This window comes from Hippoglossus stenolepis, chromosome 7, assembly GCF_022539355.2.
Source record: "Hippoglossus stenolepis isolate QCI-W04-F060 chromosome 7, HSTE1.2, whole genome shotgun sequence".
Taxonomy (NCBI): domain Eukaryota; kingdom Metazoa; phylum Chordata; class Actinopteri; order Pleuronectiformes; family Pleuronectidae; genus Hippoglossus; species Hippoglossus stenolepis.
The window spans coordinates 1,258,328-1,285,881 of record NC_061489.1 but is presented as its reverse complement, the minus strand read 5'-3'; the positions used below and the strand labels follow the sequence as shown (position 1 = coordinate 1,285,881).

The window sequence follows — 27,554 nt, the reverse complement described above, 5'->3', positions numbered from 1 at the left end:
TCATCCTCTGAGGGTGGTTCCCTGATCAAACACAAGCAGTATTTCATATATATTTTTCACTTAATAATCATATAGAATACCCAGGTTTTAGGTTTGTTTCAGATTTTTTAAATCCACAATTGCCCTAATGCCTTTGCAGTAGAGTACCAGTAAAACTACAACCAGTCTGATAAAAGGCTGAACGTGTTCAGATGCACAGAACTGAGGTGAATTCAAACCTGAGCTCATTATAGGCTGTCAAACTGTTAGGCTGCAGGAGAACAACCAGGCACCACGTGGTTAGTGTCTAACAGCTACCTGGGAAGTAGCGGATAATACAACTGAACAGAAAACTTCATCCATGAGCAGCTTCTTATCCAAGACCTCGTCGGAAACAGTTTTATTCGGCTCGATTCTAAGAGCAAATATAGTATTGTAATTAAAGGCTTATTATGGAAACGTTTCCCGCTGTACAAGGCGTCTTTTGGGGAATTAGTGTGTGAAAATGTGTATCTTAAGTTTATATATGTGACGCTTCTTAGACGTGTGGGTTGTCCCTGTGTCCAGCTGAGCGAGACAACATGGACCTGAGAGACTGAAGCGGTGTGAGGACACAACCGGAGAGAGAGGCGGAGTGTTTCTGCTTCCACTCCACTTACCCCCAGTCTTCAGGGACAGGAGCCGTACACAGCTCAGAGGACTAAGGTAAGACACTTTCCCATCTGGTATCACGGCTGCACGGCCACAGTCTGCCGAGCTAACCCCGCTAGTGACGTTACTGCGAGGCAGAAAGCTGGGTGGGCAGAAAGGAGTCCGGACGGATGTTTTCATCACGAGTTGTAGCCTCCTGTCCAGCAGCTGCCGCTCTGAGCTCAGGCTAACTGCTAAACTCAGCTCACCATTAAAACCAGTTCGGACCATTGTCCTGGTTAAAGCCTGGTTAAATCTGCGCCCCAGCTCCCAGCACCTCTCTGTTGTTTACTTGTTGGTGAGTGTCGCGCAGCATGAACCTTTCTTTCTCTGTTCCCGTCGGCTGAAGGAGCTTTATATTATAAACTCAAACTCTTCCTCCATGTGTCCATGCAGCAGTGCGTGGATCTGCTCAGCCTGTGTCCCTGCAGCTGAAACCTCCAATGAAAGTTTCATTTTATGTGTATGAGTGAGTTGGACTCAAGTCTTTTCAGTCTAGCTGCAAGCTTCAATAATCCTCATGTCCTGAGAGAGAGGCTGTCACAGTGAGATCTGATCTACCTGACAGGCTGCTGCTGCTGCTGCTGGGGGCTATGAGGATGTTTGGTGGATGTCTTCAACTGTAAACACTCTCCTGACTTGTCCCCCCCAACAAGCACTTCTTATGGGGGTGAATCAAAATAGCACTTTGTAGTTTTGCTTTTTTGAAGAAATTGTACTTTCTTGATTCTTGTTGTTCTGGGTTTGTACCCTCAGGGTTGAATGCACTTATTGTAAGTCGCTTTGGATAAAAGCGTCAGCTAAATGTAATGTAATGAAATGTAATGTAATGTAATGTAATGTAATGAATCATGCAGAGAGACACGCAGCTTCCTTCTCAGCGTTGCCTGAGAGGATTTTCTTTCTCATTAACAACTTGACGACAACCTAAAAAGGAGAAGTCAACTCAGATTGTCTTATGGAGAAATCTGCACAGATGCTGACATGTTTAGCAAATTTGAAGAAGTCAGTGATAGGGTTAGGGTTAGTGTTGGCAAACTTTCATATATTTAGCTTTTTGCTGTTATCAGGTGCCACAGGCAGAGGAGCTACGAAGTAACAACATCTTGTAAGTTACAGTTAATGAAACTGTATAAATAAACTGAGTGTGATCTAACTGCACAGCCTCTGACACCCCTTTGAACTGAGCACCCTTGTGTTTTATTCAGCCTGTGAGGTGAGCTGAGGTGGGACGCGGTCCTCTACGTTCCTGCTGGTATGGCTCAATACCTGAGGCATTTCACCACTGTTGGTGATGAGCAGCCGTCTCAGTTGGAAGAAGAGCTGCATGACGTCAGTGAGGAGCTGAGCCCGGCCACAGGACTGTTCCCAACAACACTGACCTTCAGGGATTCACTGAAGAGACTCTACAGCTCTGACCGGTTCCAGGTCTGTCATACATGTCTGTTCATCTGTTCATGTACCTGTTGTTAGAGCAGTGGAAATGAGCCATCACATTTGAAAGACAGATTTGTGGTTTTTCCACTTAGAATCCACTGATGTGGGTGCTGACTTGATTTTATTATTATTGAATAGTGAAATAATGCCCATCATTATTGTCCACATTGACATCTTAAAAACTTTGTTGGGCGGCATATAGCTCACCTGGTAAAGCTGCTGCCCATTGAGGTGAGGCCTCACCCGAAGAGGCCTGGGTTCGATTCAAACCCTGTGCTACATGTCTTCCCCCACTCTCTATCTGCCCCCCTTCACAGCTTACTCTCTGTCCTCTCCAAATAAAACAATATATATATATTTTATAGATATATATATAAAAAAAAAAAAAATCAATCAATCAATCAAATTGTATTTAAACCCAAAGAAAAATACTCAAAACTCGTTCCACATTGAGCAGCTATTTAAAGGGATAGTTCACCGAAAAATTAATATTCACTAATTTTCTTCTCCCCACTATGCCGATTGGGGGTTGGGTGAAGTGTTTGAGTCCACAAAACACTTCTGGAGTCTCAGGGGTAAACTTTGTTTACAAGTTTACATTTACAAGTTTTTAGCCTAAAAGTCTACTTGAAGTGACAATGCTAGCATACGTAGCCACATAAATGTGCACCAGCATGTGCCTTTGGGCGAGAGTGTGTGTGGTGTTCCCCTGTGCCCGTCCATATGTGAATGCACCTCCTCCTCCGAGGCTATCAGAGGGCATTTAGGCTAAAAACTTGAATTTTGAATTTGAATGTCGGGCTTGCGGACACTTGGATGACACCACACGAGCAGTATGGAGGCATTTTTTCTGTTGTTTTATTACATCTGAAGAAGACGACACAATTTACTTCAATTGTTACACTTTATAAAATATAATATAATATGGGATCTTCTGGCCTTAGTTATTTAAATCAAACCATAGTCGAACTGCCAACAACTGAGTGAGATGCATTCTACTGACTCTATCTCATGTTGCTTTCAGGTGTTGGTGGTGTGTTTGGTCATCCTGGATGTCATGTTTGTTCTGGCAGAGTTGATTATAGATCTGTCTGTTATCAACCTGAAACATGAACACATTGCTGAGGTATGACACTGAATTGACCACTTCCTCACAGAAAAGCCACAATTACAAATACAACCAAAAGTAACCAGCAAGTTTTTGTTGCTGCAGGTGTTTCACTACCTGAGTCTGGCTGTACTCACATTCTTCATGGTGGAGCTGGCTGGTAAGATTTTTGCTTACCGCCTGGAGTTCCTCCAACACAAGTTTGAAGTATTTGATGGTTTGGTGGTGGTGGTGTCCTTCGTGTTGGACATTGTCTTCATTTTCCACGAGGATGCCTTTGATGGGATGGGTCTCCTCATCCTACTGCGACTCTGGAGGGTGGCCAGAATTATCAATGGTTAGTAACGCTGTCTGTCTGTGTCTGTCTGTGTCTGTTTGTGTCTGTTTGTTCACTCACTCAGTCACTCACTCACCCTATTGTAAGTGTCGGAGTCTGGAACTGAATTACTATATATGCAGGTAAAGTATTTGAGAATATTAAATACATTTTACAGCAAATAAAAAATTCGGCCATTTCTCAATTCATGATCATGATCAAGTTCATTGTAGCTAAAGCATATTTAAACTGTTAGCCAGGTGAGTCGTGTTGCTCTAGAGACAGCATTCTCAGATCAGGGTGCATTTCAAATTTACGTATTTTTCCATGTAACATAAAAACCTAAAAATTAATAAGTAGTATTTGGTCTGCATAAAAAAATCACAGATCATACGTCTGCACATCTGCGATGTTGTGTGTGTGCAGTAGTAGAACCAGAAGTGGTTCCATTTGAGCTGCAGTTTTAAAAATATCTACTTTGTGGAAACCGATTGAAACTGAAATAAAAAATAAATGTTCAGTAGACAACAGCTGCTGTATGAGCCGCCCTGAGTCACTGTGAAGTGAAGTGAGGATTTTGTGATTGTGTGGACCTGCTGTAGTTTTCACGACTGCTGCCTTTAGGGGAGCAAACACAAACTAACAGCAGGTTTACAGTGTAGTACATTCACATTGAATCTAGTTCACCACAGGGTTAAATCTAGTTCTTCTTCTGTAAGTCTTTAACTGAGGTGCAGTGTTCGCACATTGCTTCCTTGAGGTGGTGGAAATTGGCCGAGCAACCAAATTTAGTCCTTAATCAGTGATGCGGTATTTCACTGTTTTCAGACTCATTATCAACATAGTGCCATGCACCTACAAAGCTACACAATGAGCACATACTCTGCTTGAAACACACAGATGATCTGCTTGTGTTCAAAGTGACACCGTGGTCTGTGCAGAGAAGCTTTTTACTCACTACCTGGAAAAACCTTTACTATCATATCAATCCACCAAGGTGACAACTCACCTTTCTTCATAAGGGAATGGGAGATGGCACTCTGATTGGTTTATTGAAACACACCCATGTTACATTAAGGGACTGAGGACATCCCCTTTGAACCATACACCTGGTACAGTGACCTTTTAGTTCCATTGTTAAATTAACAAAAGTGGATTTGGACACTAACTAAATTCCATTTCACCACAACCTTAGACCATTAAGAAGAGTCCTTTGTGCTTTTGCTGCTAATTAGCTAAATGTGAGCATCACTGAGGTAAAGTTCCAATGATGATAAACACGGCCTGCTAAACATCAGTATGTTAGCATTAGGCTCAAAGTGCTGTTGCATCCAAGTACAGCTTTAGGGAGCAGCTGGCATGTCTGATAGCTTTTTACCACCCGCAACATAAACTGTCATAGGAAATGATTTGGGGATAAATATAGATGAAATATTTACAGCTGAGTTTACAGAATGTGTCATTATTTTGATAGATTCACATCCAAAGATGAAAAAATATAATAATAATTACCAATAAAGATGATGGTGAGTGTTATTGATACATTAGGATTATAGACAGTAATAAGACTATAGGCTGCAGGCACACAGACTACAAATGTCGCCTACCGAACAGCCTAGCTCCTCCCCAGTCCAGTTTGACTGTTGAGATTGGTATACTGGACATTTTCCTTTGTATTTGATTGTATTGCAGGAATCCTGTTGTCAGTGAAGACCCGTGCAGACCAGAGGCTCCACAAGCTGAAGGAAACCTACGACCACCTCGTTCAGAGAATCACAGAGCTACAGGAGCGCACCGATAAACTGGTGATTCCTAAACTGCTTCATACATGCAAACATCAGAGCCACTTTTTTACATTAACATACATATACACATACATGGAATTTATTGTGGTATATTTGGGCAAGCATGTTGCTGAGGCTGGCAGCAGAAAAAAATGTTTTTGTTGGGTGAAGGTTTGGTCCTGAAAAAAATGTCAGGTATTGTACAAGCTAATTCCAGTGGGAGGACCACATAATAAATAACATATGTATTATTTGGTCAAAGCTTTAATGAGGTTCACCATCAGACTGACTCTTCTCTCTGTCTGCTGCCTCTGTCTCTTTGGCATAGGAACAAGATAAACAGAAACTTGAAGACCTCCTGAAGAAGAACAGCATAGACTTCTAACTCATCAAAGTAACTTCAGTGGACCTACTGTTCAATGTCATTTATATTATGTTCCTTTCTGCACCATTGTTTTTAATTTTCAAACTATATACTCCTTCATAAACTTTTATTGTAGACCTTATTTCAGTATTCCTATTACCTGTTCACAGAATCTTTACTATCAACTGTACAGTTGGTTGTAGACATTTAGTGTAATCTTCTCATTTTGAATATCAGTCGAAGTGTGTCCATGGAAACCTGGAGTGATGGAAACCAGTGAAAGTACTGCATTTATCTAATGAATGCCAAATATTCTGATGCTACTGGATATGACTATAAAGCTATGAGGCCACAGCCTTAACTTGCCTGTAAATAATTGTAACTTTCTTTATACTGATAACTTGCACATAAAACAAAATTTACATCTACTGAGTGACATTGAGAAGAACTGTATGTTTTGTAAAAAAAAGGATTTCATTTATTCAACAATGTTAAATAATCTTACAAAGATTATATGTACATTATTAACAGTATTAAATTGATTGTACAAACAGAACTTTTCAAAAATGTCCTGTACCAGTGTATGTGGAACCTGTATGAACTGTTAACTGATAACTCTTGGATCAGACAAAAGGGGAGAAGAAGTCATAGGGTAGTTTGGCATCGATGGTGGGCATAGCATTGTAACCAGGAAGAGCAGCAGCCGACACTGGTATGAAGGCCACTGACATGCTGATTGTCAGGATGCTGCTGCCGCCCGATAACAGGGCCTGTAGGAAAAAAACGGAGTTGTACAGAGGATCAACTTTCCATTGCCTTGTTCATTTCTCTGTTAAAACATGACAGTCTTTGAAAAAGTGATTCATACCAAGCTGGTGGTGTTGGTTTGGACAACTTCTTTGATGCTCACAATCTGAGGCTGGGCGTTCACCAAGGATCCATATTTGGTCCATTCAACTTCTAAATGAAGTGACAAGGGGATGCTGCAACTCTGGGCCTCCTGCAAACAACAAACAAGCTGGATGTAAATGTAAACAATTTTCTGCTTCATGCCCCATAAATATGAAAACATACAGTATGGTTTAATGGCAATAGAAAGATTGTGTAATTGATTAATTAGCCTGTTGAGTTCAACTATCAATCAATCAAATTTTATTTGTATAGCCCATATTCACAAATCACAATTTGTCTCATAGGGCTTTAACAAGGTGTGACATCCTCTGCCCTTAACCCTCAACAAGAGTAAGGAAAAACTACTAAAAACCCTTTTAACAGGGTAAAAAGAAGGTAGAAACCTCAGAGAGAGCCACATGTGAGGGATCCCTCTCCCAGGACGGACAGAAGTGCAATAGATGTCAAGTGTAAAGGAGAACATCAGAAAGATAAGGGTATTTGCAGCATTGATTAGAATAAACACTTTGTAGCATAACTGAAGGTCAATGAATTGATGGATTATTGTCAGTAATGGTCGAGTATCTGAGTAGAAATATTGTATATCAAGCAGTCTTGTTGTAATCTACCACTAAATAGCTTCAGAAAGCTAATATCAGTCTCATTACACTATTTTGTGACAAAATCATTTTTAAAGGTTGATAAATATTGTTAGGAAAACAAATTTGATCATTTTCTATCAACATGCAGCATCTCTGACCTATTAAAAAAACTATTTTACCAGAACTAGGGGGAAGGGAGGTTTCTTTTAGAGAATATTTTGGTGGAAATTTGGTCAACAAACGAGGTTATGAGACAAGTTGTCTTTGGAAATTTATTTGTAAAAACTTTCTGCAGAAAGGATTACATAGGCGAGGTGGATGTTGCAAGTGTGATGAAATGTGAAGTGTCTGTGCTCATATTTAAGTGTCTCTCTGTGTGGGTTAGCTCCTGACCCCAAAACACGCAGAGGGGGGTGTGTGAATCTATTGTTCTGTGTCTGGAACATATAGGCTGCATCCTAAATGTGTTGGAGAGGAAATAGTATCATGTATGGTGAGGGTGTTGTGTCAGTCAGCTGAGTTCTTGGAACAAAGGACAAACACAGTTAAACCAGAGTAGAGCAAAAGGTCACTATAGAATTCAGGTGATCTCAGGATCAACTTCTACAAGACATGAATAGACAATGGGCACACATGCTAGACAGTGGGTGCACCATAAAGTTTATGTTGAGCTGGACCCTAGATTGAAAGGTCTGCTGTAAACATAAACTAAGAAGTTATTAAGTCAATTTCCATTACAATATCTGAGTTTGTACAGATACAAATGTGTGAGAAAAAAGTCCTACATTTACAAGAACATACTAACACCCTTTGGAATTAATTGGGATTTTATCCCAGATTCTGTTTTATTTGGGGTGAATTTCAAGTGCAGAACAAAGGCAGCCCGCAGATGATAGAAGAAGTGGAAATGTATTGGGGAGATGAGGCAAACAGAGAATGGTGGTTTGTAGGACTGAGCCAAAGAAGGCTGAGCTGGGGCTGTATGACTGGCCAGCAGGCAGAAGAATATAGGGGGCAGACTGATGGGCTGAAGATGGCGACGCCATTGTAATTTTCGGAGAAATCTTTTTTTCCATGAGCTTCAAATCTCATTTGAATTGCCTGTAGATATCACAACATCCTTTTATCTGTTTTTTGCACTGTTATTCTTGATGCAAAATACTTAATACATTTTTACATCAATGTAAGAGTTTTTTTTTCTTGTTTAATTGTTTTTTTTCATACATTTAAAATGTCTTTCTCGTAAAATAATTCCCCTCCTCCCCCAAGTCCGCAATTTATTTTGGTCCTTATATGCTGTCATCCAATCAGCACGTCATACCAGCATCCTAACCTGAATTTGAATTTGAATTCAGAGTTGATATTAGTCTTACCTTAAGGTCACAGTTGTAATAAACTAACAACAAGTGATTGTGTTATGAAAACGTCAAGTTCAATTAACAACTGTGATAAGCACTGGCATACAGTTATGCAAACCACCTCAGACAATCAAAGGTTCAAATATCTTAAATAATCACAATCTCAGCTTCACAACTCTCCAGTCATTAAACTTCATTATATTGTAGATCTGATTCAGCACTTTGTAGGAGCATTTTTGTAATCGACAGATTATAGATGAGAAGTGTCTGTTACATTTCCAGGGTTATGTCTGACCTTTGGCTTGTCCACTCAGGGACAGCCATAGACTTATCCTGAAGCCGCTCTAGTGTTGTCTTGCTTGTTGGCTTTGGGTTCATTGTTGTGTTAAAAGCTGAACAATCGCTCCAGTCTCTGGTTGTGTTTATTCTGCAGGAGATTTTCTTCCTCATTGTATTCAGATGCATTCATCCTTCCCTCACTTCTGACAAGATTCCCTCTGTCAAGCATCATATAGCATGCCTATGCATGATGGCGCCCCACCAGCTTCACCATGGTTGGTATTAGCCAGATGATAAGCAATGAGACCTGTGGTGCGAAATACGGGGGGGCTCGGGGGTCGGAGAACCCTTGATTGACACTTGAGACCCCCTGAAAGCCTCAACAACAAACTTATTGGGGGTAGCTGGAAAAAACATGCTAAAACTTATTTATCACTTATAATATCCTTAAAATGTCTTTTAAAAGCGTACCATGTCCAGTATTAGGTAGGTACATGTATTTTGCAGAGGCGGCCTGTAGCTCCTTTAGGATTGGGGCAGACACGCGTCGGTATCCCTGTACCATGCTGTATTACCCTACCACATGTCCCCCCTTCTCACTTCCCCACTGACCTAAGCTCACTCTACATGTTCAAAATTACCACCATCACTAATCAGAATTTATTAGGACACGTACAGGACTTGAAGTTTACTTTGTGTTGGTTGGTTGGTTGATTTGCTCTCGAGTTTATGAGACATGTATTTAAACACATTGAAAAAAAGTCCAACACTTTTTCAAAGCACAGCACAGTTCAAATACCACACAACACGAGACAAGACTTTACACTGTAAAGGCTTTAGTTAGCTATAGAGTTTTTTCACCACACAAGCCTTAGTGGATTCATTTGGAGAACATCAAAATAATCAAAACATAATCATGACTATTGATGTTATTATTTTATGTATTTATTGGGGGGGGTCAGATTTCGATCAGAGGGTACTTCAGCATAACACTGGAGCACTAGGTAGGGGGACCCCCGATTGCCACAGGGTTATTCGCACACTGAATGAGACTCTAAAAGAGATACGTCTTTGTCCCATCAGACCAGAGATTCAGCAGACCATTTGCTTTTTACTCAATAGCTTCCATCTAGCCACTCTACCACTCTAATGCCTGATTGACTGCTGCAATGGTCATTCTCATGGCTCCTGACTGTTCTGTCAGACTCACTGTTGGGTTCAGTTTGTTCAGACGGCTGACTCTAAGTGGAGACCAGGGGCCTCGTCTATAAAACATTGCGTTGGATTCATACAAAAAGTACATGCGCACTGTGGAGGTGAGGGGACCACCTGCTCGACCTCTGGAGAGCCTCAGTGGGTGGGCTGGCAGGCATTATTTAATTCAGAGACAAATGTGATAACCCCAATCTATAAAGGGGCTTTGAGGAGAACGGTGAAAAGTATACAGTGTTAATCATATCACACACAGACCTGACGGCTAATGAACCCAGAGGAGTGAGAACTTGTGTTTGTGCTGGGATGGTTCATTTCCTTTGGAGCCTTCTGTGTAATACTGGACTCAGTTCAGCACAAAGATTTAAGATCACAGCTCAATGGAATCTACAATGCCTATAAAAAGTATTCACCCCCCTTGGATGTTTCACCCTTTTGTTGCTTTTATACATGAAATCATGGTCAATATAATTTGGCTTTTTTGACAAGAATTTGCAAAAAAAGCTTCTTTCATGTCAATGTGAAAAATTTTACAAACTAATGTCAATTAATTAAAAATATATAGTGTAAAATAAGTGTTCGCATAAATATTCACCCCCCTTTAAAGTGACTGACCTAATTCAACAGAGGTCCAGCTAGTTGATGCCAGCAGTGTCACAATTAGTGAAAGGGAGATCACCTGAGTGCAGTGGATGTGTGTCAAGTGACTGGAGTATAAGAACACCTGTGTCTGGGAGGTCCAGTCTCTGGTTCATCAGGATTCCTGCTACAATTGCAACATGAAGACAAAAGAACACTCCAAGCAACTCAGAGAAAAGATCATTGAAAAGTCAGGAGATGGCTACAAAAAGATTTCCAACTCACTGGACGTCCCACAGAGTTCAGTTAAATCCATCATTAAGAAATGGAAGGAGTATGGCACTTGTTTAAATCTGCCTAGAGCTGGCCGTCCTCACAAACTGAGTGACCGGGCAAGAAGAAGACTGGTGAGGGAGGCCACCAAGACACCTACGACCACTCTGAAGGAGTTAAAAGCTTCAGTGGCTCAGATGGGAGAGACTGTACATACAACAACTGTTGCCCGGGTTCTTCACCAGTCGAAGCTGTATGGGAGAGTGGGAGAGTGGCAAAGAAAAGCCACTGTTGAAAAAGCTCATATGAAATCTCGCCTGGAATTCGCCCAAAGGCATGTGGGAGACTCAAGGTCAATTGGAAGAAGGTTCTTTGGTCTGATGAGACAAAAATTGAGCTTGTTGGCCATCAGACTAGACTCTATGTTTGGCGAACACCAATCACTGCACATCACCACAAACACACCATCTCCACCGTGAAGCATGGTGGTGGCAGCATCATGCTCTGGGGATGCTTCTCAGCAGCAGGCCCTGGAAGGCTTGTAAAGGTAGAGGGGAACATGAATGCAGAAAAATATTGCCAAATCCTGGAGGATAATCTGACTCAGTCTGCAAGAGAACTAGGGCGTGGGAGAAGATTTATTTTCCAGCAAGACAACGACCCCAAGCATACAGCAAAAGGTACACAGAAATGGTTCAAAGACAACAAGGTGAATGTTCTGGAGTGGCCAAGTCAAAGCCCAGATCTCAATCCAATCGAGAATTTGTGGCTGGACTTGAAAAGAGCTGTTCACGCCCGATCCCCGAGCAACCTGACAGAGCTTGAGCTGTTTTGCAAGGAAGAATGGAGACAAATTGCAGTGTCCAGATGTGCCAGCCTGATTGAGACATATCCACACAGACTCAGTGCTGTGATTGCAGCCAAAGGTGCATCTACCAAATACTGACCTGAAGGGGGTGAATATTTATGCAATCATTTACTTTACCTTATATAGTTTTAATTAATTGATATTATTTTGTAAAAATCTGTTTTCACTTTGATATTAAAGAGGTTTTTTTGGCAAATTCTTGTCAAAAAAGCCAAATTATATTGACCATGATTTCATGTATAAAAGCAACAAAAGGGTGAAACATCCAAGGGGGGTGAATACTTTTTATAGGCATTGTATATCAGCTGAGTCAGTCATAATCATGGGCCAGGAAATCTTCATTTCTACACACTCATCCTTCTATCCACACACTCCTCTATCAGTGCCAGTGCACCCTTCACGCAGCATTACGCACAAGTGTCATCGCAGTATTTATGGTTACAGCAATCGGACCTATTACATCACACGTACGTAAGTGGGAGCCTAACCTCCACTCTGGGACATCATTTGGAATTAAAGTTTAAAGGCGAACACAAATTTATTTTTTTTGGAAGTGGTCTCTAGTGCGCTCTGTGCACTCTATGCAGTTGACAGCAAAGACACGTTCATTGCAGTGATTTTAAACACGTGGGTGCGGACACATTATTTGAAAACTCAAGTGGTACTTGATGATACAGGCGCAGTGTTATGTTCTTATGGAACAATTATGTTGCGCAAACACAAGTAACGCTGTTGGTTTTAATGTTAATGATGGAGGGGATCAATAATCTGGCTTCAATTTACCTCCTCACATCTGCATGTTTGCTGGAGAAGTGGCATACATACAAAATGGATAAGCTTTGTCCAGATCTAAGACTCTACCATTTTAGGACAAAGGTCTACAGAGAGTGTCCAATCAATTTGACTTGCCACCGGTGGACTCAGTCATGTTGTAGACACATCTCAGGGAAAATCAAATCAAACAGGTGCACCTTACCCTGTGCCACAGCTAGGAGGGATTAAACTCTCAAAATATCTGATTTCACCCCTTCTCCCTATTCCCTACCCCTTCTCCTTGTTTTCGAGGGTTATCTTGACCCTTTTACACAGAGTTACAAGGGTTAGTGGTTGAAATCATCCCCTACGAATTGGGACAGCGCTTCAAGAAGCCGATATATCGTCATTAGTCCTCAGAAAACCTGTCACGTCATCGCTAGTCGTCGATGTAAACATACGTGACAAAAAGTTTTGTGGGGATGTCATTGTAATAACATTGTTGAGATCTTAAATAAACCAATGCTACTGCTTGCAGTTACTAAAGTGACAAACCTTTAATATCCTCATAGCATCTATGTGCTAATGCAGGTGAATCAATGACATTTGCCATTCATCCAATGTAAATTGAAAAGCTTGGATGCTCTGCACTATTTAATGTGTAAATCAAAATCACTCAGCTTCCGGCTGCTAGCAGGGGTCTGTAGACAACCCTGCCAGGATGCTTTGTTATTAGAGGAGCAGTTAAGTTCAATAACATCTCTGCTATATGCGGGTTCAATCAAGTGCATCTTGCAAAAAAAAAAAAGTGTACATATTTCTACATACTTATTTTCCCAGATTTATATAAGGGCACCATGACCTTGACCGTCGACCACCAAAAATAATCAGTAAATCAGAGAGTCAAAGTGAATTGTACCAGATGTAATAAAATTTACTACGGGCAGTCCTACTATATCACATTCCCAGGAACGTGAGGTGACTGTGACCTTTGGCTTCCAAAATGTAATCAGTGAGTACAAGTGAACATTTGTACCAAATTTGAAAAAATTCCCTTGAGCTGATTTTAAGATATAATTTTCAAGAAAAACATCAACATACTTTGTTAAAGCCACCGAGATGTCCAAGTACAAGTGAATGTTTGTGCCAAATGTGAAGACAATCCCTCAAGGTGTTCGGGAGATATTGCATTCACAAGGCAAAAAAACACCAAAGTCTAATCATATGGGCGGCTGTGGCTGAGGGGAAGAGCGGTCGTCCTCCAACCTGAAGGTCGGCAGTTCGATCCCCAGTCTTCCCCATCTGCATGCCGAAGTGTCCTTGGGCAAGATGCTGAATGCCCGAATTGCCCCTCATAGAACAACAAAGTGCTGCTAATAGATGCACTGTATGAATGTGTGTGTGAATGGGTGAATGTAAAACTGTACTGTAAAGAGCTTTGAGTGGTCATCAAGACATCAAGACTAGCTATATAAATACAAAACCATTTACCAGTTAATCCTTGGGTCCAAGTGCATATTTGTGCCAAATGTGAAATAATTCCTTCACTGTGTTTGAGAGGTATCACCTTCACAAGGCCAAAAAGGTGCTTTGTGAGGTCACAGTGACCTTGACCTTTGACCACCAAAGTCTTATCAGTTATTCCTTGTCCAAGGGCATATTTGTACCAAAGTTGAAGAAATTTCCTCAAGGCATTCTTGAGATATTGCGTTCACAGGAATGGGAGGGACTGAGTTCATATATCTCAGACTCAGGATTTTACTATTTTCTGTTTTCAAAACTGTGCTTACCCCAGGACGGAAGCTGCTGATTTGCACCCAGTCCAGTGGATTGTTTAATGGGGAGTTTCCAAAAGAAGCCACATACTGGGGATAGTTTGGTCCTCTCAGAACATCCAGGAGCACTTGGGAGACCAGGGAGCAGTTGGCAGTATCCTCCAGTCTGCAGGAACAAGACAAATCATCCCAATTCTAAAAAAGACAGTGTAGCTATACACAAGAATAGGATTTGGTCAGTGTGCCTTGCCTTAATGTGCAGCCAGACACAGAATCCAGACCAAAAAGGACAGGGGAGCGCTGATGTAGACCACGCAGACAGTCTTGATCCTCAGCTGCATCCAGAAGAGACAGTGTTTCTCTAGAGTCTATGCTTCTGACAATCCCAGTGAAGATGACTGCTAAGGACAAATCCTGAGCCTTGTAGCACATCATAATATCCTTTCATACCCTTCTCAGCCACCACTGCACCACCTACTACTGCTGTCAAAGGACACTGTCAATGATTCAGATAAAGGATATTCATGTGTTCTTGTTCCAGACACAAGAGGCAGTCCAACCACATAACCTGGATTTCCACTATAGTCCACAGCCACCTCCTCCACATCCTGCTGTATAACAGACAAAAGACACATTTATATTTATTGTCAAGAATAACATGTTAAAGACCGAAACACCTGATGACAATAAGGTACACAACTGAAGATGTGTCCCTAACATCCGCTGGTGTACACAAAATGAGTAAATACCCCTGAGTGCAAGATGAGTCAATTGTTTACAGGCAGAGAAAAGACTGAGATTTAGATGTAAAAATACTCTGATTTAGTTTTTTGATAATGATGATGAGATAAATGAACAATCAAAACATCAGAGGTGCAATGCATATCCTGCACCGCCGACTATACCCCAATCAGACAATGCTATTGTCTGTTTATTGTAATATTGCCATTTCATAATGATGTCATCATGAAATAATTTAAACCATATAATGATGAATGTTTGTTAATATAAATAAGTTGTAGATTGGTTGCAAAACATAATGCAATAGTACACTATATGATGTCATTTGCTGACTCAAAAGTGATGTCATGATGACATCCTACCTCCCACATGACCAGACATTAATTTCTGATCTATATAAACTTTAGGTTGCATCTAGAGCCCTATAGAATAGGGATACCTTAAAAGTAATTTTTAACTATGTATGACGCTATTTTCCTTTGACTTCTTAATAGGTCACTTATCTTATGACATCATATGATGGAGAATACTTTTCTGATCAAGTTTTAGATTGTCTCTCTTGTTTATGGAGAAGTCTTTGAGAACGTGCTTTTTGGACTACATTCTTGTTGACCTTGACTTTTAATAAATCAGCTCCGTAAGTGATTAATCTGGAGACACCCTCCCCAGTAATATTCCCATCACACTTGGTGAAAATCTTTGATGCTCATTTATTAGTAATATGTGACTTTCTACATGGACCAGCTCTTAGCTATGGTGCTATGGCATATAGAGCTTCTCTTTTCTCCTCACCCACTTCATCACATTAATGTCTTATTAATAAATGTTACTGACTTGACTTTTTCTGTGGAGTCCTGTTTTATCATTGCAGATAAAGATCACAGCTACAGCCACATCGTGGATCGTGGTGGCAACTGATCGTGGATTATGATTACAACTAGATTGCTTAAATAAACAATATGCTTACTCACATGATACCACAATTTGCAATACCGCTATCATTACAATTGTCATTTCTCTTTTATATAAAGACTTAAACATAAATACACATCTCCATTTATGTTAGATGCTGTCTTTACTCATGAATGTTGTAACTAGTGGTATTTTGTTGTGCTCTGTTACACGTGACATCTATTGACTTCTGTCCATCCTGAGAGATCCCTCACTCTCGACTCCCTCTTAGGTTTCAATTTGTTTTCCCCCACCCCTGTTAAAATGATTTTTGGTAGTTCTTCCTCTTGCGGAGGGTTAAGGGTAGACGATTTTGCATCTTGTTCAGCCCTATGAGGCAAATTGTGATTGTGAATATGGGCTACACAAATAAAATTAGATTGATTGGTTGATTGGTTGATTCACATACAGGGTTTCTACATCAAATGATCCTTAGTAGCACATACATATTTAGGAATGATAGGAAAGCAGTGGGCCCACAATTACTTATTTAATACATGCATTTATTGCGAGTCATAATCCATTTTTTAGTACGTCCAGCTGTATGGAGCAATGATTCCTATAGTGATATAATTCATTCATGGCCTTAGGTGACAGAAAGTGGCAGAAAAATTATGGCTGGATTGATGAATTAAAAATAATTAAGGTATTTAAGTTCTTGCTAAAATCTTTACTGGCTTATTGTCAGGTGATGATCTCCCTAGTGACTGTAGTAGGAGAGGTGACAATGTATGCTGGTCTGATTGAGCTCAATGACATGCCACACCACAGGACTGAACAACCAGCTGCAGCCTGTCTCAGAACTTTTCAAATTAAATTGAATTTTTTTCCCATTTTCTGAGAACTGTACCTACATTTCTTTACATAGAAATTGACAATGCTTCACTTTTAGCAAAACTGAGATTAAAAAAAAACATTCAAATCGCTCTTTAACTGCAGTCATTGCAAAAAAGAAAAACAGTGAGCAACCAATAGGTTATATTCTTCAAATCATAGAATATTAAAAGGGAAACCTACTTAGTAAGTACAGCTAAATACAGTACCTTGTTCAAATTGCAGATTCTGATTGCAAAAACAACAAAAAAATTTGCATAACAACCTGTGATACAGCAAAAATATGTGGTTGAGTGACAGTACCTGGACAAAGGTGATTTGAAACTCCTGTTTCAGGGGCAGTGCTGTTTCACGAACAAATCCAAGTACCAGAGATACGCTCACATACACTATCTCACCGGCTGGGTTGTACTTCATGACGTATACAACCTGAGGAAACAAAATGCCAGCAGACAATCAAACTTTTTATTTGTGGTGAAATTATTTTCTGTGGATGAATTTAGTTCCGGGTGTAGTGTTTTCTCCACTTAATTATGTACCCATGTACTGTCAACAATCCAATAAAAGGACAAAAACACCATTTAGTATGACACAGTACAAATCCTTTAACTATGAGCTTCTTACCTTATTTACTAATTTCTGACACAGTCAACAACGATTAACATTAATGAATTTGTAAAGATAGCTCTTAAGGTGAGGCTGTTGTACTGGACTGCATTTGGTTGTACTAGTGTGCCTGATAAACTGCATGTATGTATGTGTCTTATGATGTAGTTTTTCCACTCTGACAAGATCAAAGTGCTGAAGAATTAACCCTGAATATTTGTAATGTTTTGGTAGAAATGTATCAAAAATATTTTGTATCCATAAATATGTGTACTGCCCCACAAACTGTCAAGTGGTGGACTCACCTTCAGCACTACATTAGCACAGAGTTCTGGGTTCAGGAGAACAGGACTGAGGTTTTCTCCTCCACTCACGTTCCACTTAGTCTGAGTCCCCTCTACAGACTGCTGGATGACTGAAGCGACCTCCACAGGAACAACCTGGGGGACACCAAGAACACACACTTCAGTTCATTTATAGCCTGAGTTCACACTATCCAACTCATTTTCTACTTTAAAAGCTGATACCACTGTTTCGGTCCATGTATCACAAATGATCTTTAGGTTTTTAAGGGACCTGTATTATATCATAGATATTAATAATAAGACTAGATATTAGGTGTTTTAAATATTGTCAACGTTTAAATCTTATTTTTTCAGTTTTATTAAAAAATTTACAAAAATACACGCAAATACATAAAAAACTAAAAGCTCAAATAATAAGAAAAGAAATTGCTAAGGAAGAAAGGAGACCCCAACCATCCCATCTCCCGGATTCAGGCCTCCAATTCCTTCAGAACTTCACAAAACAAAGTTCTTGAGGTTCATTGTGAGGGAGTAAGCCTCTGTAACTGATTCCTTTGCTCCGTTAACTTGGACAGTCAACAACTGTAAGTTTACAATGTGCAACTACGACAGAACCCAAGCACAAAAAGAGAGGGATTAAGCTTCTAACAATTTTTTCGCTGCTATGAGCCCAGCTAATAGTGCTCGTTTTTAGAAACAATGGGTTATTTGACTAAAAACACATATGATGTTCATTGTTCATATATTGTACTTAGTACATATCTCAAAGAAGTCGTGGTATGTTCAGTTTCATACTATTCTGTATCATAGAGAAAATAATTCAGGAAAAACTACTCAGAAAACAGTAAGGTTAACAAAGTGTGTTGTCATTGCCAATGTGAAAATAACTGATAACTTCCTCCTTCTTTGGAGCAGAGTGGAGAGTTGAGAAAAGTGTCATTGTTCCTGTCCTTGCATTGCAGCAGTAAACCTCAAAGTTCCGCCTGTGCTTACGCAAATATGTGGCAAGCTGTGCAAAACAAAGGTCTGTGTCTTGCTAAATTTGCTGGTTAGGCAGATGCTGTGATGGTATATTCTGAAATATTTTCAATGTAGGATAACTGACAATACAATGGATGGTATCATGGAGAGTTTGCAATGAACAATCAATTAGCATAGATGATATTGTTGGTAAAGTTTGTGATAGGAAATAACTTAAGTATAAATGTGTTCAAATGGAACATCACATAACTACAGTGCCAAAGAAGTAGACTGTGACTTTATGATCTTCATGATTACCACTCATAATAGCACTGACCCATTATGCTTTTTGCGACTACATGAGACACATTCAATCTGCCCTCCCCACCTCACAATCAGTTTGCATACCACCCCAGCTGCTCCACTGGCAATGTATTTCCGTACACTCGGCACTCAGCCCTATCACACCTTGACACTGAGGACACTTGCTGTGTAAGGCTGTTTGTTGTCCTCAGTTCAGGATTCTACACAATCATCCCCCAGCAACTGGTGAGGAAACCATCACTACTGGGCTTTGATACTTCCCTCTGTAGCTTGACTCCAGACTTTCTGACAGAGAGACTAAAGACAGTGCAAACCAGTAGCAGAACATCAGACACCATCATGCTGAGCACATGCACCAGCCCCCTAAGGCTGTGTGCTCAGCCCCGTTGCTGCAAAGCCATGACTGATCAGCCAAGTCTGAATCCAACCCCATCATCAAGTTGGCTGATGATGTACCAATAATGGGCCTCATCAGGAAGTGAGGAAGTGGAGCAACTGGTGAGATGTTGCAAAAACAACCTTACTCTTAATGTAGAAAATCAGGAAGATGTCAGCTGAGCACACTCCACTGCTCCTCAGTTGCTGTCGCAGCAAGTTTTTTGGTGTGCACCTCAATGATGTCCTCACCTGCTGCCTCAACACTAACTCTGCAGTAAGGAAAAAAGACATCTCCATTTTCTGTGGAGGCTGAAGAGAGCGAGTCTCCCATGGCCCATCCTCTCTCCTTTGTGTAGAGGTAGTGTAGAGAGTGACATTGTCAGCTGCATCTCGTGATTCAGGAATTACAAAGCATCACAACTCAAGACCCAGCAACGCATAGTGATGACAGCTGAGGGGATTAGAGAGGTCTCTCTCTTCCTCTTCCACCACTAACAACCCCTCCCAAAGACTGTGCCTGTGCCATCAGGTTTCACAGCATCAATACCAGCAGTATGAGGTACTGGAGCAGCTTCTCCGTCCAAGTTGTTAGACTCTTAACACCATGTTAACATCCATAACATAAAACCCCCATATTCTTTAAATGGACAAGTGGACAAGCTTGCACTGTCACTTATATATTATATTTAGACGTTGACCACATATTTATTATTATTCATTCATTCTTTGGCTTCTATTTTTTTTTATTATCTGTAAACCACAATAGACCATATAAACAAATATCATCATCACTCATACTATTATACTATTACTATGATAAGATTAGGGAAAAAAATCCACCACCTCCTCCCCATGAATAGAACAGATACATTGTCTAGTACAGAAACCATAGAACCACCTGTAGCACCAGATTTAGATTTGGACCACTTTTGTTCAATAGAGCTTTCTGAACTGACTTCACTACTTTCATCATCTAAACCATTAACCTGTCTATTAGACTCTGTCCCAACTAGACCTTTTAAGGAAGTTTTCCTCCTAATGGACAGTTCCATAGTAAATCAGATTAATATGTCTTTGCGGCTACGTACCATAGGCTTTTAAGGTAGCGATAATTAAACCTCTGCTTAAAAAGCCCACTCTTGATCCAGAGGTTTTAGCTAATTATAGACACATATTAAACCTGCCCTTCATTTCAAAAATCCTTGAAAAAGCTGTCGCTAACCAGCTATGTGATTACTTAGATAGTAATGGTTTGTTGTAAGACTTTCAGTCAGGATTCAGAATCCATCACAGCACAGAAACAGACTGGATTACTGTAATTCTTTATTATCAGGATGTCCCAGTAAGTCTGTGAAAAGCCTCCAGTTGGTCCAAAATGCTGCAGCACGAGTGCTGACAGGAACTAGAAGGAGAGATCATATTACTCCTGTTTTAGCTTCTTTGCATTGGTTCCTTGTACAATTCTGAATAGAATTCTAGATCCTGCTCCTCACATACAAAGGCCTTAACAATCAAGCCCCTTCATATTTCAAAGAGCTCATAACACCATATTGTCCAAATAGATCACTTCGCTCCAAAAACTCAGGCTCCCTTGTGGTTACAAGAATCTGTAAGAGTAGAATGGGAGGCAGAGCCTTCAGCTACCAGGCTCCTCTCCTGTGGAACCAGCTCCCACTCTGGGTTCGGGAGGAAGGCACCATCTCTACATTTAAGGTTAAACTTAACATGTGTGTCTTTGATAAAGCCTATAGTTAGTTCTGGATCAAGTGAGTCCTTAACCATCCCTTAGTTATGCTGCTATAGGTAAAGACTGCTGGGGGAACTCCCATCATGCAATGAGCACTTCTGCCATTTTCTCTGTCTCTCTGCCCCCACATTCATTTATTTTACTACATGTCACTAACTTTGTGTTTTTTACCTCCTTTAGTCTCTCTCTCTCTCTCTCTCTCTCTCTTATACAAACAATGTGTACTATTACTTTTATTAATATACTCTATATAGTTTTTATATTCATTAACTTATATTCTATAATTATTCACATTCACAATATGACAATTACTACAGCACACTGCTTTATTTTCTCTGCTGTTTATAATGTGTTGAGTATTATTTGTTATGTCAATCAAGGCAACTTTTCACTGTTTACATTCGTATGTAAAAAGCCTTATCACCAGCAAAACACTCACTTTCCTAGTCTTGTTCTCTTGTTATGTTCTATGCATTTTTGCACTTTGGTCCATGAGGCAAGACATTTCTCTGAGTTGTAAACTTTGTATGAGGATGAATGACAATAAAAGTTAACTTGGACTTGAACTTTACACAATAAATGTCAGGTAAAAGCCTGGATGATTTAAGATCTCGCAGAAAGAAAAAATACTTCACGACAGCTTAGATTCAGTAAAAGTGAAAAGGACGAAAAAGAAGGAATATAACAACACACACACACACACAAACACATACACACACACACACACACACACACATACACACACACACACACACACACTCACACAGATATTGTTCTTTCATAGTGACTGAGTGTGTTCAGTCACTACTCAATACATGCACTGTTGATTTTGTTTATATTGTCTACATTGTTTTTTTCTAACAAAATACAAACTAACTAAATAACTAAATACTAATAAAATGTGATGAAAACTGTAAACTGGGACATGGGTCGGTAGATTATGTGAAGAAAAATGTGATTTACTAACTCCAATTTATTGATTTGGGTTCATTTGCTTTAAGCAGCTAGAGCCAGGATTTCAGAATCATTATCAATTCTTGTTTCTGTTGGTTAAACAAATAAAAGAATTTGAATACTTACTGCTGCATCGTTATTCGTCCCCTGTAGAGTAGGAAAAAAATATTTTAACATCTTTAAAATAACTTTTTTGTGCAGTGAGCAAGACAATTGATTGTTAATCTTGTTTAATTTATTTTACAGACATTCACGTTACTTTATTTTTTCAAAAAGGAGGGAATTAAATGTCCACCCAAAACACATCCCGTGTCGGTCATTATGCATTGCACTTCCAAAAAGTTAAGGAACTATTGTATGTATTGAAAGTTTGGTGGAGTGCCCCCTTAATCACAGCAAAAGTCCTGAAGTACGTTCAGCATCACTCAAATATTATGTGAGAGTAAGAGTGTTGTTTGAGAGTGGACTTTCTTTCAGGAACAAGCAGGTAGAGCAGTAAGAGTAAGAGTGAGACTCACAGTTAAGAGCTGGATGTCAGTGTAGGTGTCCATATTGAGGGCTGGCAGAGAGCTGCAGTCCTGATCCAGGTTTACACGCCGGGAACACCCTCTGCTGTCATCTTTTAAGAAGGCTGTCGTGACAAAGGTTCAAAATGAAAGCAAATTTTTTAAAGGGGACATAGCATGCCCATTTTACCACAAGTTGATATGGTTCCTTGGGGTCTTAATGAAATGTCTGTAACATACTTTGGTCAAAATACCACAAGGATCATTTAAAACAGCACCCTTTTTACCCTGTATAAAACAGCCCTCCACAGAGTGACCTGTTTTGAGTGCCTGTTCCTTTAAATGCTAATGAGCCAGCTCCCCCCTCCCCCCTCTCCCCCCATGATTTTAAACGATATAAATTCCATATTTAATATGATATAAATTATCAAATATGCATCCCATACTTTGTATTCCTTCTGTTGTCCTGGAGTTTTAATTTTCCCAATCAGATAATTAAATGTCCCCTCTGCCCATCCACTACAAGCACACAAGCAGACAGACAGAGAGAGAAAGAGAGGGGGGGCTATGAAGACCATCATTTACCCCGAACCCGACATTCAACAGGTACAACAACAAGCGGAGAAAGCAGAATCGCGGGCTGACCTTATATATACAGTCTATGGGGCTGACCAGCGGAGAAATGCTCGTCCCGTGTGAACAGCCAGGCGGCTGCGCGCTTGAGAACGGCGCTGCGCTGCCTCGCAGCGGCGCTTCCGCGTCCGGTGTAAACCCGGCGTAACGAGTGGGGGGGCTCTGTTTGTGCCAGTGTTACAGTAGAGCTGAACACTGCGGAAGTCTTCCACACTGCTGGCGAGGTGGGGTGGGGTGTGGGCCAAGACCATGTAGGGAGACTTCCAGTGCCTTGTTACGACACAAAACCCAGGAAGCGCAATCGAGTCGCTCAAGCATGACGTTTCTGACTTAGAGGAACTATAACAAAACGCGCAAGTGTTTTTTTCCCAGAGTTTTTGGGTTGGTAGACATGCCAGATACCCACATTAACGTGTAGAAGCACTAACAAAGTGGAATTTGCATGCTATGTCCCCTTTAAATACTTCATTAATAAACTCTCTTGAGCATGTTGGAAATAAGAAACTAGCATACAGTAGGACTACAAGTTTAATTCCTTTAACAAACAATAACCCGACATAGCAAGAGGTGGATTTGAGAGATGCTTATTTAATGCAGTTTTAAACAATATATTTGTTTATTTTATGCTCATGTTTCAGAGGAAACATCACTACACCACTGTGCTGTATATATCTGCTGAGTGGCTCAGGTGCTACAGGGTGTCATTCAAACTTATCATCCATGAAATTGTGTTTCACTTTTATTTGTGTTGCAATTTGTTTGTTGTGGGCTGTGTGAATTATGACAACACTCCCACAAATTGTCCATGAGTAACTTCGGCTTGGTCCTATTAGAAATAAAATGAACATTTCTTACCAGACTTGTGTTGTTAGAACTTCTAATGACACTGTTGGAGGTTGAGAAATGTTGTGTATTTATCAGCAGGGAGGACAAGCTTCTAAGCTACACTGATGTTTTCAATGCAAAACTTATTCCACTAATTCAATAAAACCAATTCTCCACATCATGAGTTATTGCTGCTTTGCAGCTATTTTGGTGGTGGAATGTGTTCAGATGGGTGGGGCTGATTTAGTGGAGCTTTAAAAAACCCTTTGGTTAGATAAGAAAGTTAATTGCTAACATTTTAGAAAACTGTGTAGCATTACCACAAAAATGCTAAAAAGAAAAAGAAATACAGCACAGTGATGACAACAAATAGCAGAAACACAGTCTCAGCAAATAAATACAAAAAAATAATACAAAATGGGAGGATGCAGAATCCCTCAGAGGTTTTCGGTCAGCATTCTCTGTGAGGTTAAGGTGACCATAAATTACTGTTCCAACACACTGAAAACAGCTGACTGTTTGATGGGGGATCCAGTGATTGTTACATCAGGAGTTCCTTGTACTGATTAGCTTTAAACAACAAACACAATGACGCTGACAGGTAATAGGTCTGTAATGGTCTGGTCTGCCTTCTAGTCTAGCTGACCACTCCAAGTGCTTTACATTAAAGTTTTGCTACTCACACACACACACACTTCATACAGTGCATCTATGTAGAGCACTTTCTCTGTCGCACATCACACACACTGCCAGCAGAGCCATCAGGAGCAATTTGGGCCTCAATTCAATGCCCAAGGATACATGAAGACTGAGATTGAACTACCGACCCTCTGGTTATTCGACAACCCACTCTACCCTGAGCCACTGTCGCCTCTAGCAGAACCAGACTCAATGTGGGTGGCCATGTGCCTCGACCGGTTGGGGTGAGCAGAGAAAAATGGGGAGGAGAGGAGAGATTGGTGGAAAAGAGGGGAGAGAAGAGAGAGGAGAGAGACACCACAGTGGCCACAGTTCAGCTGAGGTGACAGTGTCACATAGGTGAGTAGAAGCTACCTGCAGGACTTGTGTCCACACAATCAGCAGTGACACCAGGAGCTGGCAACCAGAACATCCCTCTGCCTCCATCTTCCCCTGCCGTCACCATCACATCCCCATACTGAAAACAAAGAGAACATCACAATCTGATGTTAGGTATGTTAATGAAGAAAAGGAGCAGCAGTGACTACATCAGAAGAGATGTACCTGGTATCCAGATGGGGCCTGGAGCTCTGCAGTGTTTTCCTCCAAGCCGAAAAGGAAGCTGGTAAATTGTTTAAACAGCGAATCAAAGTTACTGTCGGTTGGAAGAGAAGGTGAGGGATGAGACCATCCATCAATACCTACAGAGAATAATACAGAAGGACTTGAAAATGGAGAAACTGGTATCAAAATACAATAATATATATATACATATATGCAATAATATTCTGCATATTCTAAAAAACAGGAAATAATTTTAATAACTTACGATTTTGTGACCGAATGCAAAAAATGTCATAATTTGTCTCCTTCCTGACGGATGGCTGAAGCTCTGAGTAGCCGTCTATGGTGCTCCTCAGAGAGTACGACGCTACATCACAGCTGCAAAGCTGCTTGGTGCCACTGCAATCAAAATGACAAACAAAACATTTCATGAGTAAACCTGGAAAAAACATTAAGAGTCATATTCATACGTATACATCACATGAAAAATCCATCTACAAATAAGCATGTAATTTAACGTGAGTATTACCTTAAAATAGTGGCCTTTAAGTTACTCAACTGCAACACCGCACAGGAAACCAGACCTTAATTTGAAATTATAAAATGTTCCACACTAACCTCATCAGTAAAACAAGTTGTGTCTTACCCAGTACTCTGCTGCTCTAGCTTTCTCCTCTGTATCAGTAATGCTTTCATACACTTATTACATCCAGTCATATTTTGCTTCTAATTGCCGGTAAGATACCACTGCGTAAACACTTCCTGCAGGGAAGTGCCACATCAAATGTATTTGAAGAGCTAACCCCTTGTCAATCTGGTCATCGTTTCAATGAAACGTCTGACGGGAGTTTTCAGTAACAGTAACGTCACTACACTTGAAAAACTGTGGAATGGAAGTGGTGAACTAAAAATCAATCAATCAATCAAATTTTATTTGTATAGCCCATATTCACAAATCACAATTTGTCTCATAGGGCTTTAACAAGGTGTGACATCATCTGCCCTTAACCCTCAACAAGAGAATTTCTGTTATAATGAGAGCAGCGGATTGGTAGATATCACAGATTGTGTTGTTGCATTGACACACTTGCCTGACGGTGGACACTGAGCAGCCGGTGAACAGAGGCAGCTCCTCATCGCACTCTGTGTCACAGCAGCAGTTGATGTCACACGCACCTCTGTGCTCATCACAGGGACACAACCTGTCAACTGACACACAACAAACCACGGATAATAAAGTGTCGTCATCTTGCTGAGAAACTTAATCTGATCAGGGTCAGTGAGCTCTGAATAAACCAACATGAAGTGCAGATGGTTGTAGCTGAGATTGTTAATGTTTATATGAGTTATTAACAAAGAAACTCTTACATGCACAAGAGCTGTGTAGCACAGAAAGTGCACCCAAGTGACATCGCTACCTGCAGTAGTGATAAGAAGAGACAGTATGTGTATCAGTGAGCTGTGAGCACAGATTACCGTCAGTAGCCGGGAGGAGCAGGCGGCCGGACACGGGCAGGGGCTGGGCGGCTGCGGTGGGCTGAACGGTGTAGCTCGGTGTCGGTTCTGTGGCCTCCGAGGTTGTTGTGTAACTGTCTGTGACGTTAGGTGTGACAGTAAATTCATCAGACGCAGTCGCATTGAAATCGTGGCTCGTTACATTTTCGTCTGGAGTCACAACATTGGCCAAGAGAGATAAACAGAAGATACACGACAACAGCTCAGCGCTGGAGGCCGCCATCTTTGTTTAACCGTTGCTATGGTACTTCTTCTGGTTTTATTTGCTTTCTGCATTTCATGAAACTTTACCGCCACCTGCCGACCGCCAACAGAACACACCCACCAGTCAAACGCTACGGGTCAAACCTACGGATACTCTGTGGTTAAAATTAAAATCCTGCAAGTCAAATATTATTTTTCTAAATGCTGACGCAGTATTTCAAAAGTATTTAAACATGACACTTGGTATCTCAACATGATGTAGAATAGTATTATTATTATTATTTGTATTATTATTATTTGTATTATTATAGTTATATATAGTCAAAGACATTTTGAGGAACAAGGGATTTGTTTTCTTGATAAATATTTATATTTATTAATTATCAAACGTGTTGAAATTAGTAATTACCTAGATTTTTTTAAAAGAGAAAGTTTCTAAGTTGTTTGATGAGAATGGTTGATCCTCTCGGTGACATTCACAGTGGTGAATACACAGGTCATACTAAAAAGCCCCAGTTGTTCTAACTTGAATATGTGAGTTTATTATAAAACAGAACTTTC

The 27,554-nt window shown here is 40.4% G+C and overlaps 2 protein-coding genes across 5 annotated transcripts; one reads left to right on the top strand and one right to left on the bottom strand.

The window, feature by feature from the left end:
* The first annotated feature begins 334 nt into the window (after positions 1 to 334).
* Positions 335 to 6,234, top strand: hvcn1 (hydrogen voltage-gated channel 1). 4 transcript variants are annotated; one of them, XM_035161890.2, is made up of 7 exons: positions 335 to 684; positions 1,740 to 1,777; positions 1,878 to 2,097; positions 3,131 to 3,232; positions 3,320 to 3,551; positions 5,223 to 5,335; positions 5,643 to 6,234. In XM_035161890.2, exons 3-7 carry the CDS (start codon positions 1,927 to 1,929, stop codon positions 5,697 to 5,699), a joined length of 675 nt encoding a protein of 224 aa, XP_035017781.2. In that variant the 5' UTR covers positions 335 to 684; positions 1,740 to 1,777; positions 1,878 to 1,926; the 3' UTR covers positions 5,700 to 6,234. The 4 variants fall into 4 exon arrangements, with proteins under 4 accessions (XP_035017781.2, XP_035017780.2, XP_035017782.2 ...); XM_035161891.2 differs by lacking the exon at positions 335 to 684 and adding an exon at positions 708 to 967; XM_035161889.2 differs by lacking the exon at positions 1,740 to 1,777 and having other exon boundaries at positions 337 to 684.
* On the bottom strand, positions 6,134 to 27,025 carry tctn1 (tectonic family member 1). The gene is made up of 14 exons (XM_035161888.2): positions 26,751 to 27,025; positions 26,366 to 26,483; positions 25,540 to 25,673; positions 25,275 to 25,411; positions 25,086 to 25,188; positions 22,587 to 22,699; positions 22,195 to 22,215; positions 17,706 to 17,840; positions 17,098 to 17,223; positions 14,791 to 14,879; positions 14,519 to 14,656; positions 14,284 to 14,434; positions 6,547 to 6,678; positions 6,134 to 6,448 (listed from the first exon to the last, which is right to left on the bottom strand). Exons 1-14 carry the CDS (start codon positions 27,010 to 27,012, stop codon positions 6,302 to 6,304), a joined length of 1,806 nt encoding a protein of 601 aa, XP_035017779.1. The 5' UTR covers positions 27,013 to 27,025; the 3' UTR covers positions 6,134 to 6,301.
* Positions 27,026 to 27,554: the final 529 nt, after the last annotated feature.

Bases quoted from the DNA above. Each gene is read 5' to 3' on its own strand.
- hvcn1 (XM_035161890.2), top strand. From the start codon at position 1,927: ATGGCTCAATACCTGAGGCATTTCACCACTGTTGGTGATGAGCAGCCG. The intron at 2,098-3,130 runs GTCTGTCATACA...TGTTGCTTTCAG, and splicing joins ACAGCTCTGACCGGTTCCAG to GTGTTGGTGGTGTGTTTGGT. The intron at 3,552-5,222 runs GTTAGTAACGCT...ATTGTATTGCAG, and splicing joins GGTGGCCAGAATTATCAATG to GAATCCTGTTGTCAGTGAAG.
- tctn1 (XM_035161888.2), bottom strand. From the start codon at position 27,012: ATGGCGGCCTCCAGCGCTGAGCTGTTGTCGTGTATCTTCTGTTTATCT. The intron at 25,674-26,365 runs GCAAGTGTGTCA...TTTTGATTGCAG, and splicing joins TGCTCAGTGTCCACCGTCAG to TGGCACCAAGCAGCTTTGCA. The intron at 22,216-22,586 runs GTGAGTCTCACT...CCTACTCTACAG, and splicing joins CTGACATCCAGCTCTTAACT to GGGACGAATAACGATGCAGC.